The 12,643-nt window shown below is 36.1% G+C and overlaps 1 protein-coding gene across 3 annotated transcripts in view; it reads left to right on the forward strand.

The window, feature by feature from the left end:
- LOC124548747 (titin-like) overlaps positions 1-12,643 on the forward strand; it is a 491,683-nt gene that overhangs the window by 374,066 nt on the left and 104,974 nt on the right. For 2 of the 3 annotated variants that reach the window (XM_047125191.1, XM_047125193.1), the window contains exons 9-12: positions 580-633; positions 1,253-1,408; positions 6,923-8,185; positions 9,050-9,178. In XM_047125191.1, coding sequence (XP_046981147.1) covers positions 580-633; positions 1,253-1,408; positions 6,923-8,185; positions 9,050-9,178 — 1,602 coding nt within the window. The remainder of the gene's footprint in view (positions 1-579; positions 634-1,252; positions 1,409-6,922; positions 8,186-9,049; positions 9,179-12,643) is intronic. The other variant, XM_047125192.1, reaches the window with a different exon arrangement.

The raw sequence follows: 12,643 nt of genomic DNA on the forward strand, positions 1-12,643 counted from the left end.
TCAAACCTGCGACCGTAGCAGTCGCGCGGTTCCAGACTGTAGCGCCTAGAACCTCTCAGCCACCCCGGCCGGCCTGTACTACGTATTTGAGTTAATAAAATCATTAGCATTACTTTATACTAGTGACCGGGTGTCATTTGAATACCCCTTATATTACTGTTATGATTCATTTTCATTGCACAGTTTGTTTCTTTGTAGACTGTGGTTACTGTAACAACAAAAACTCTGACACTAGCAGCAAAAGTACACAGGATGAGAGGAGACTCTTGAATTGTATATTAAAGAGTGAATATATTCAATGCAGAACAGAACAGCTGTTGCTTCCACAGCCATATAGCCTGAGCTAAATGCAAGCTGATAAACTATCCCCTGTCAAGCCAAACTGTGCTTGGTTGCCCATTGCTTTGTCATTTTGATCCAATTATAAGGTCAGAGTCCATCTTCATAAGACTGTGCAAAATCCCTTTATACTCATGAGCCAGTGCATAATTGATACTTTGACTGAAAGGTTGTGCATAATATGTTAAGTGTAATCTGTGTCTTGATATCTATTACAAATTTTTCTTTTCTTGTTTACAGGTGAGACTGAAGACAGAATACACCAGAAACAGAAGGATGAGCCACAACAACCAGGTAACAGAGACATTCTGTTTGCTAAAGCATTCAGAAGCAATCCGCAGCAGAATAGCCACTAGCAACACTATGTCTTTTAGAGCTGTCCTGCTCCAGCTGACAAATTGTGTCTTCTTCTGTATCTAGCTTCCATCTCACATCTAATTTTGCTTACCACAATTATCATCATACTGTTGAATAAATGTATTGTTATAAATTATGTCTCCTGAAATTGTATTAGTGTATGTAGTTAAACTTTCACTTGGTTTAATGATACTATTCGCACCAATTGATGTAACTTATAAAGTAAGTTTCCTAAAGATTTTATATCATTTTCACTGTGCACAATAATTGTACTGCTTGTGATGCACGATGCATTAAAAGTACATGTGATTTAATAAGTCTTTGTATGGTGTCAGGGTTAAATGATGTATAGTTTTATTACTGTAACCTTTGTCCCATAGCAACTGTAGTGCTTGCGATGCACAAGGCATTAAAAGCATTATATATCCTATGTAGAATGTTTCCTTACATTGTGTCTCCAAGATCAGTCTTTGTAGGATATAGAGTTGTCATAGTTTACTGTACAAACTGCAGAACAAATTTTCAAATCAGTGTAATTGAATGTGGTTTTACACAGGCGATGGTGGCCGCAGACCAGGTATTCTGAAGAAGCCTCGCGATGATCAGCAGGTGGTAACGGAAACTACCAGCAGTTCCACAAGAACTGTAGTGTCAGAAAGGGGAGCTGTTCGCTCTGATGGGACTGTGTCACTGACAAGGGATGTCATTAGAGGTCAGTAAATTCCCATCAACTGACTAAGCATGTTATGATGTTCTGTAACAAATTCTACTACACAGCTGTTCCAGAATATTTTAATCTTGAGTGAGAATAAATGTGTGAGATACCAGATTAATAGCATAGTAATGATTCAGAGCAACATTTCAAAATTTTTTTCTGACAGTTACTCATTCATAATACAATATCAAACTATAAACTTCCCTGAAATTCAGTGTACTTTTGAGCATAAATAGTAGCAATATGTCTCAGATGCAATAAATTTCATGAAGCAAAAGGGGAACACCAACGCCATAGAAAATAATTTGCAGTTCCTGAAATGCTATTTGATGATTCAGTAATGTACTGTTATACCATGGATACTACATTTGTAACATTTTGTGTAAAGAATTTTGACATGTAAATATTTGATAGCTAGACAAAACTTACAAAATTCTATGTGTGGTCTTTGTTGTTGTTGACTGTCATATGACAGTCTATAGTCATAATTAGCATCATAAACATTAAGAAGCAGACTTAGCTAAGTAAGAATTAAAGTGCATGAACAGTTTCAGTATGTTTTATAATTACAAAAGGGTGTTAACTGCTCTGGCATTCTTGTATGTGCAAATAAAGTACTACAGTACTTGTGCAGGGCTGCCAATACATATCATAACTATGTAGTGAATACATTTCCGGAAGTGGTATAACGAGGGTATGTGTGAATTTCTAGTATATTTATTAGTTTGGTAGGATGTAAGCAGTTCCTGCTGATAATTCTTAGCCTAGGCCCACTGCCAAGTTCTCAGAATAACTTCCAAAACATTTTGCAGAGCAGTGCAGACAGCATGTGCTCTGCCAGAAATAACTGAAACCATCCATGTAGCAAGTAGTATATGGTGGTTGTGTTTACTGTATGTTAAAGAGTGAAGGGCATTGGTCGCATTGATCAGATAGGAAGTGCTTCTGCCCCCACTCAAGGCTGTTGGTCAGGGGTTTTTAAACCTACCAATCTGGAGGCACTCTGGGAGTTGGCTGTGTGCCCGAGCCACATGCTGCAGCAGTTTGGAAGCAGTCAGTGACTGCCTTCCTGCTACTGAGAGCAGCAGCCTGGGTGGATATGTGAGCTGTGTCTTAGTACAGATACATAATCGAGGATTACTTTCTTATTCACATTCAAGTTAAGATACAGACTAATCTGAAGGAGAAATGATTTGTTCCTTTATGAAATTTAGACCAAAATTACAGTTTAGAGAATCCTCTGCTCACAGCAGAAAAGTGAAAACAAATTTTCCTCACAATGATGCTGTAAGCAAATGCTTATTAAGTCATGGAGCCTGATGTGGAGAATGATTACACAAAAAGTTCAGCTTTAGAACTACTTGTTTTCTTCATATCTGCTTCAACTGTTTTGATTATAACATGGATGGTTGTTCCAAACGTATTTGTTGTCACTGTTGTGTTGGGAACACTGAGTTTTGTGCATTACAATGGAAATCATAAATCTGTTCACCTGCAGGAAGTATATGAAAAAGGTGAGCCATGAAATATTTATACATTTAGTAGTTTGCTTTGTGTATAACTTATCATATACTAGAAAATTGTTTTCAGTGATCATTATCATTAGTGACGTAATTATTCATTCCAACAATTAGTACTCTTTTGTCTCAAAAGTATATTCAGTGGCACAGCATTAAAAAATTTTGTAGCTATTGTGGGAAGAACAGCAAAACTTAAAAAAATTTATTCTCTTGTTCATGTATTTATATTAGTGTGTGCTCAAAAATAACTGTTCAGAAGTGAAAAAGTTTGCAAATGTGACTAATGTTGCACTATTCTACTGTATAGAAGCTGCCATCTGTGAAGATATGTTAGTTTACTTCAAATTTACAGCCACAATCTATTTTAATTTTCTTTGAGAGATCCTTTTAATAATTCTCTGAAGAGTTAATAGCTATAACAACAGTGCATGGCTCTAGGGAAACACATTCACACAAAGTTACATTCTTAAATACTGACAAAAATTTTGAAATATCTGAGTGTCATATATAGCTTTGTGAAATCTGGGATAATTTTCCCTCCTCCTGTTTTTCCTTTAGTGTTCACCAGAAAGACTATTGTATTTTCTTTTCATCTTTTCCTCTAGCACTTTTCCTGAGACTCTATAGAACTGATAAATCTTGTGGCTGAAGGAGTCAAAATTTTTGCCCATTTTTCTTATATGCAAAGTTAATTAGGCTGTTTACATTTATTAACAATTTGTTTTAGGAACTCTGTGTATTACTGAACATATCACTTAGAGATAAACATTTGTTTATGAGACAGCTAGTTCAGTGATGTGTGAAATATTTCATTGACAGGTTTATTTTGCAGGCTCTGTGAGATGTATCTGAATAGTTTCATTGCCCATGTGCAGTGTGCTCTAGGAAGAAATTCTTTTTATGAATCAAAGCATTAAAAAAAGTGTTATTAGCAGCAGTTGACAAGCTCAATTTTATTGGGGGTGTAACCAAATAATTTTTAATTACTGTAAATGAAGGAAAACAAATCACCTTTCATTCAGTTCAGCAATGGATGAAATCTCATGATTAGGAAGAACAATTAACAGCAATACAGCTATTTGCCTTTTGTTCTGGTGAATATGTAAAAAGAAGATTCAAAGTAATTACTGTGTGTTGAACGAAGAAAGTTTTATGAGACTCATACTGTCAGAGAATTAAATAATATAAAATGTGAACTATACTATGTTAACACAAAAGAAACAAGACTGGTCATGTTACTGAGGAATGGTTTGACAAGGCATATTAGTACGCAATGTTTTTTGACCTTGAACTTGTGACAAGTTTCATCAAAATCAGTCAGCCTAGAGGCACTGAATGGCAAATGTATACATACCAGCTGCAGACAATAAAAATGACAAAGTACCAACACAGAATCATGAAAAACGACATGCAGAAAAAATCTGAACAGCAGATTTGTTAAGTATATAACTTTGCGGTTTCAGTGTTGTTTATTTTGTGTCAAACTTCATCTAAGAAATTTTCTGTAGAAGAGCACATTGTAGTATGTTGTAGACTGTTCATTCTCTGCCACTGAGTTGATCAGTTATGATCAAAGAGGTTACAGAGTAAGGAGAAAATTTAAAGTGAGGAAAGAAAGTTGTGCATTAATATGTCACAACAAAATTGTATCTTAGTGATGTGAGCATCCTATTTCTCTGATGTCAAGGTAGTATTCTACTGCAAAGAGAATGGGCTAAGAAACCAATCTGATGATAGTCTGGAAGATACACTGAAGATATGTATTAATGATGAAAGACAGACATTGCAAGTTTTAGGTGCAGTGTGGTAAGGAGCAGAGAGCAGAGGAGGCCAATGTTGGAAGAAGACAAAGACAAAGAAAGTTGATAGTTTTTGCTCTCTCTCTCTCTCTCTCTCTCTCTCTCTCTCTCTCTCTCTCCTTCTCTCACTACTATTGTCATATTTGAAAGCAAATTAACCCTCATTTCTGGTATTTATTTGGTCATTTCAGTCACTTATGGGATATGGTAGCACAGTTGCCTTCACTTTTTAGGTTCTTTAGCCAATATTAATTTATTCTGACTAATTTTTGTTGCTCTTCTTCCAAAAATACTCACTGTGTTGTTCTTACTTTCTCATTGCATTGATCCACCACACCCACTATTACTACTCTGAATTTGTCACTGTTTCATACATCTTCTTTCTTTATACTATGTTTCCTTAGACCCTAATGTACTTCTTTCACAAATGGAACTTGCTTCTTCCTGGTCTCCTGGCAATTCAATATCTTATGTACAACCCTTTATGGTTTCAGTTTTTAAAATGTGTTCATAGACTGACAGGCTTCTCATCTTCATTGTGGTTGAATTATTTTTACAACTTTCATATATTCCTTGTATGATTTTGATAAAATACTTGCTGATTTCCTGGGTTAAACATACTTGCCATATTCTTGTAGTGTCTGGGAGCTCATTAAACCATATTTGACCTTTGATATAAGGACTATGGTCTGTTATTCTCAATTTGATTCTGTCTGAAGCAACTACTCTTACTTTTAGTGTTGAAGTCATGAATGTCACTGTACTTGCTGTACTTTGATTTGGTACAAAGAAATTATACAATTACAAGGAAGGTATTGATGGATATTTTTGTTTTACAAATAATTCATAGCAGGAATTCATGCACTAGCTTAATTTCACTTTTCCGCAGTATTCGTACTATACTCAGACTTACTGTAGAGCACCTTTGCGTGTTGGCTAGTCCTCTGTCTAGCAGTTGGTACCTGTTTATAGGAAGTGTGTGCAGGTGTGTTTTTAACACTAAAATCTGTCCATAATGGTCTGCTTGCTATAGAGGAATTAATTAAGACGGAGCACTGTGATGGACAAGACATCATAATGCATTTCCTACTGGCAGTTGTGATTATTCCAGATGCACAATTTAACACTTATGGCCAATACAAGCTAGCAACATGAAATAAAAAATGGAAAGATGGAAGAATTGTTTTTATATTCCAAAAGAAATATCCTTCAGATGTGCATATGCAATGGAAGAACATATCAAGCAGTGGGAAATGAGCATACAACTCTATCTTCCAATTTTATTGAACAAGGATACCAAGAAAACTCATTAAAATAACAGGACATTAGACTGGCACATGATTTTCAGATATTTGAAGTAATCTGAGTTGTTTTGGGATATCTGGAAGTTCATAAGAGAGCAAGTGCGTGATTACTAGATAGACGGAGGAGAGATACGTAGGGATAAGTTATTACCTGATTTTTTGGGCTATGCCATGTTTTGCTGCAATGCACATGGCTCATATAAAATTAGTGTGGCTTACCCTTTAAAAATATTTTTGCCTATGTAAGTACAAAGGAATTTATGTTGGCTATATCAATTGCTGAGATACTTCATGAAGAAAATATGAGGTTTCTTTTGTCTCACCTCTAACACAAACTGATTCTAGCCCTTCAGAGTCTTTCCCATAACACAAAAGAGAGGTGTCATCTGGATAGCTTATTTTGTATGAGTTATAGCTGAACCAGGAAGAAATGCAAGAAGTGAAAGTTGGTAATGCACTATATTACTGTAATACTGGTATGCTGGTGGACTGGAAATCCCTAATTGTATTATCTATTTTGTATGTAAATTTTGTGCACTGTTTGCAGTTTATTAAGATGGTGGACAGTAGTTGTCTTTCTGACTCACTGATATTATATGTCTTCAATTCCTTAAGCAGCAATTCATGGTAAACTGACTTGAGCATTTCTGCAAAATCTAAAAATGTGCCTGTTGTATGTGGAGCAGTTGTGCTGTGGTTCTTCCTGAACCTGTCCTGTATTTCTGTCTGCAATTCTTTCCTTGTGAAACAAGGTTAATTGAACATGTGTTCATCCTGACAATGTTTTGTAAATTTATGTGCCCTTTGGGATCGTACAGCTTCAAAGAATTTATCAACCTTGTACTTTGTCATTTATTTATCTAATGTCTTCATAAATCTTCCTTTCAGGTGAAACTGTCTGTCGTCCTGGTGAAGAACCTGTTTCAAAAATAACAAAATCTCACTATCAGTATAAGACACCTGAAGATAAGGAACCACTGTCAATAGAGGATTACAGAGATGGAGATGATGTTGATCAAGAATATGACTCTCCAGAACCCAGCAGAAAGCCATCAGTGGGTAAGGGCACATCACCAGATCGAGAATACTCAGCTGATGGCACTGTGAGGTTAGCAAGCATTACGACCTCAGCTGTTAGCAGTAACAGTATTAGACGGTCAAAGCTTACAGAAGATGATGTTAAGAAGACTGATACAACTAGAACTGAGAAGGTTTCTATTGACAGTAGCAGGAAGCCTAAAGTAAGAGATGACCTCAGTTACAGGAAACCTCAGTCAAGTGTCAGAGTTACTGGGTCAGGTGACAAATCTGCAGAAGAAACACCGAGATATGTGAGCTCCACTACTGTTACAAGCAAGACATTTAAGACACAAGATCAGGAACTTGAGAACAAAAGTGTCAGGCAGAGCTTTGGAAGAAGTTCCCCCTCCAGAAAGTCACCTGAAAAGACTGTCCCAGATTATGAAGATGACAGTCAACAGCCAGTCTCTGGTGGTCAATATTATAGCACCACTGTAACAACTGTCACACGAAGACCAAGTGGAGGATCACCACACCCAAAAGATAAAACTCCCGCCTCTGTGCGGCGACAAATTTTCACTAAAGATGATGAAGATGATGATCACGAAGACGTTTCCTGTAAGACAAGCTATGGAAAAGTCACTAGAGGATCAAGTGAGACAACCACCTACACAACTGGGAAAGGGCAAACGGTATTCACTACTCGTCTGCAGTCATCAGGGGATGATAGAGATTCCCCTAGACATGACATCACTACAGAGTTTGACGATGGTGATGACAGTGACGGCTACAAAAGGAGTAGCTACTATGTCACCAGTTCAGTCACAGGCTCTATGCGATCCAGTCCTGACAGAACTAGTGGGCATTATGAAGATGAAGAAGCTTATAGCAGCAGTCACAGTCGACAAACAGAAAGCAAATATTCTAGATCTTCAGTGCAACAAAGCTCTGTTGAGAAGTCTTCCACCACAAGTACGTCACAGTCAGGAACCACATCTGCTAGCAGAAGAAGATCATCAACACCGCAAGATGACAGGGAAGGTTCTCCATCACCTTCCAGTGGAGGTTTCTCAAGAGTTGCTCGAGGAGGATCTGTGAGGGCACTCTCACAGAAGTTCCAACAGGCTGCTGGTATGTACTGCATCTATTTGCTTGCAATTGGAAAGGCATTGCTATGCCATGTTCAGCACTTTCACATACATTGACCTTTGATTTTGGTTGCCAAATAAGCATCCCACTAATAGTATGTTGGCATAACCATCTCCTTTGTTGTGTGCTAGATGTTCATAGAATATTTTACTGTGCCAATAGAGTGTACATAAATAAAGAAAAGTGGCTAGCGTTACCGCAATTTATTTCTTTTTTTAAATGAGGAAGAGATATCATTTCTAATGCCTCATATTGTTCAGTTAATTAGTATGCTCAACATATTATGCTCCTACTGGTTATTTAGTGTGCTTTTAAGTATTGCAGTGGTGGAAATTTCCAAAAGGTATAAAGGTATTAACTGTTACTATAAAGATTTTGTGAAGTACATAATGGTTGTCTAACATTGCAAATACTTACACATTACAAGAAGCAGTGGACACTGGATACTCAGCAAGCTTAATGTATAACCTTCTGATTTACCCTGCTTGTATCCTGAGAATGTGCTGTTTATTAATTCAGTTCAAGTAAGTTGATAAATAATAGCTAGCTTGACCTACCCTTACTTTTTTTTAAACACTATTAACACACATGAACAAATTTCAAAGCTGCATTGCTCTTCTGAAATTATTAAATTGCTTGATTGAAAAAGAACCCAAAACAATCCTTACATCCTAATACAGTACAGATAAATTTAACAGCATTATAAATGTTCTGGAAATGGCATCATTCTGTACTTCACATTATTCTTCTATTGACATTGCTGGGGGAAGCTTAATCATTTGTACATTATTGTTGGTGAATGTTTTGCTGGGAGACTTAACAATGTAACATCTGGCAATGACACAGCTGAGGCCAACAGCAGCGACAACTCTCGGTCACAGAGGTGTTATCCAAAGGCAGGTCTCATCTTCCGTTCTGCAAGCTTCCGACTTAACAATGGATGTAGTCCTGTCACTACACCCACCAGTGACCCAGGTAACTAACAATATTAACACAAAACTCACAAATTCTGCTTGTCCATTTATTATTGTGTTCAGTGCTGAATCTATAATACATATTGTGATGTGTTGATTTTATGTTTGTTCTCTCACAGCTCGCATGTTATTACCACCATCTTATTGTGTACAACCCTCAATTTTTGCATTACTCTGTAACAATTAAATTCAATAGTGAAAGCTGCACTACAAATAGAGTGGCTCAAATTAGAGTAGCTACTCAAGGTTGTTTTCATATTTGTTAAATTAAACAAGCATGTCACTGTATAAAGACTTTGGCTTGGATAGCTGGTTTTCATAACTCCTGTGTGGATAACGATTATTACAAAACAAATCAAATGTTTACTCTTAAAACATAAAGGAATGGATTATACATGAAAAAGACAGCATCATTTGCATATTGCATATATTTTTTTCTGTTCATTCACTTACATGGAACACAACAGTATATTTTTACTAAGAAACATCGTCATTCAGTATAGGGTGAAGTTTTGTCACATACGATTAATTGTCACATCTAATAGTGAAAAATAAAAATTTTTTCTAAACCAAATCAGAATGTGGCAACAAATTTTACTCACTCTGGATCACAAGATAAGATGAGATATGCACAAAAGCAGTGAACTCAGTAAACAGGTAAAATTATGGACAACAGACATACCCTTAGTTCCATCAAGAGAGCATTTAACTTTGTATGGTTGGAAATGTGAAAAACATTCTTTACTTGAATTTAAATATTTTAGTGCTCTCTATAAAACAAGCATCAGAAGTAACAAAACCAACACAACATGGACTGCTTCTTGATGTAATGGGGTTTGTATATATGGTCTGTAACATCATTGTCAACATCAAATTGGTAAATATTCTCACTTATTTTAGATACTGATTTTATAGACACTATTTTTCATCTTAATTTCAATCAGTAAATCTTAGTTTCAATCAATATTACAGTATTCTGATCATATGTGAAAGCTGCCAGTGGCACCCAAGTCAATGTTCAGACATCAGGGGTGACAAAGGAACCGAAATTGAGGGTAGCAATATGAATTTAAAATGCTAAACTCCATTTTCAATCTTTCTCTTGCAAAGGAACACTCAGAAGCACTGCTCCATTTTCTCATACCACTGCAAAGATGAACGACACAGATATCAGAGCCAGCAATGTTGATAAACAGCGGAAATTGCTAAAATTACACAAGGCTCCAGGACTTGATGGAATCTCTGTCTGTATAGAATTTGCAGCTGAGTTAGCTCCCATTTCAACCATGAAGTATCATAGATTCCTCAAATAAAAAACTATGCCCATTGGTTTGAATGAACCACAGGTCATGCCAGTCTAAAAGAAAGGTAACAGAAGTGATCTGCAAAATATCAATATCATTTCATCTATATTATGAACTCAATTCTAATGAGTTGTCTCAAACAGAATGAGCTCCTCCATGCCACCCATCATAGATACCAAAAGCATCATTCATGCAATACCCAACTCATAATTATCTCATGTGACACCCTGAAAGCCATGAATCAAGGCAGTCAGGTAGAAGCAGTACTTTCTGACTTCCGAAAAAATTTGACTCTGTACCACAACAACATTTATTAACAAAAGTACAATTGCATGGGACAACAAACAAAATTTAAATCTGGGTTGAGAATTTCTTAGAAGGGAGGATGCAGTATGTCATATTAGATGGAGAGTCCAACAAAAATTGAAGTAACTGCTGGTGTGTTCTAGAGAAATGTATTCAGACACTTGTCATTCATGTTGTATATTAGTATCCTAGCAGCCAATATTAAAAGTATCCCAAGACATTTTTCAAATGATGTAAATAATCTACAAGAAGTACTGTCTGAGAAAGCTGCACAAATATCAGGAAGATCTTGATAAGATTTCAAAGTGATGCAAAAATTTCCAGCTTGTTTTAAATGTTCAGATATGTAATATTGTGCACTTTAAAAGAAGCAGCATTGTAGTATGTTGTGACTACAATGTCGCTGGGTCACAATTGGAATCAGTGAACTCTACAAAATCAGTCTAGGTAAAACAGTTGTCAGACATTGGTTCATTAGCAGGATATTTGGAACATGTAGTCAGTGTACAAATCAAACTGTTTACAGAACAATTGTGTGCCTCATGCCAAATAGGACTAACAGACCATATTTAATGAATGGAAATAAGAGCAGTAACGAATAGTCACAGGTTCATGACTCATGGGAGAACATCACAGAAATGCTAAAAACCTTGAAGACAAGACATAAACCATCCCACAAAAGCCTACTTATGAAGTTTCAAAAATCAGTATTCAGTGAAGAAGCCTGAAATGCACTTACCCCCCTATATACTGCTCCTGTAGGGACCACAAATACAAGATTAAACTAATTACAGCACACACAGAATAATTTAAGCTCTGTACATGTTTAGAACTGAAGAGACCCTAAAAAATGATAAATATGTTCTGCTATGCATTTCATGGTGGCTTGCAGAGTACAAATGTAGAAATACAGTAAAAATAGATTCAGCTTTGTATCATTATTAGTCCATTTACACAAAAGACACCATCTTCAGAATTTCAGTATACAGTAGAAGTTATGAAATCTCCCACTTGAATATCAATTATAAAACAAATTGCTGAAATCTGTATGAACTATTTCTTGCTACCATTTCTTTCAACTAGGGTAGCTGCGATTTCATAAACTCATTCTTAAATTGCGTGAATCAGTTTAAGTTGATCAGTGCCATAGTGTAGTTCATTATATGTGATTTTATTAATGTTACATTTTTTATGGTAGTCCAATGTGAAATGTGATTTATTTGTCCCAAGGTGAAAAATTTTTGAAACTACTGATTTGTTATACACAAGGCATGACAAGTTTAAAATGACACATAATTGCTTCGGTCTTCTTAAACACTATGGTTCTTGAAGTATATGGGTTGCAGTCTGGTACAACATTCAGCCACAGAGTTATGAGTTCTGTAGGCCACAAGTGTTGGCGACACAATAGCATGCCACACCAGAAATATGAGGCCCATTTTGATTCAGCCCTATATTTTTAAGAGTTGGTTCTGCTGGTCAATTAGATGGTTGTTCCCAAAGATTTACTACATCCATATTAGTATTAATCACATAAAATGATGTGCTTTGGATATACTAACAAAATAAGCTTAATGTTAAGGTATAACAGTACCCTACCTACAAAAAATACTGACTGGATAACTATCAAATGCTTAACAGACAACAAAATTCTGCTACCACTCACCGTATACAGATATATGTACAGTTTTCCTATTCAATACATAAAATTGCCCTTTGTAGATCTGTAATGAAGCAGTGACAATTGTCCATCAAAAGATTACAGAGGAAACTCTTTCCCATCAATTTTGATGAACCCATTTTCATCAGAAATTATCTGTGGATAAGACTAGATATACAGTGATAGTGAATGGTAC

Source organism: Schistocerca americana, chromosome 1 (genome assembly GCF_021461395.2).
Source record: "Schistocerca americana isolate TAMUIC-IGC-003095 chromosome 1, iqSchAmer2.1, whole genome shotgun sequence".
In the NCBI taxonomy this organism is placed as follows: Eukaryota; Metazoa; Arthropoda; class Insecta; order Orthoptera; family Acrididae; genus Schistocerca; species Schistocerca americana.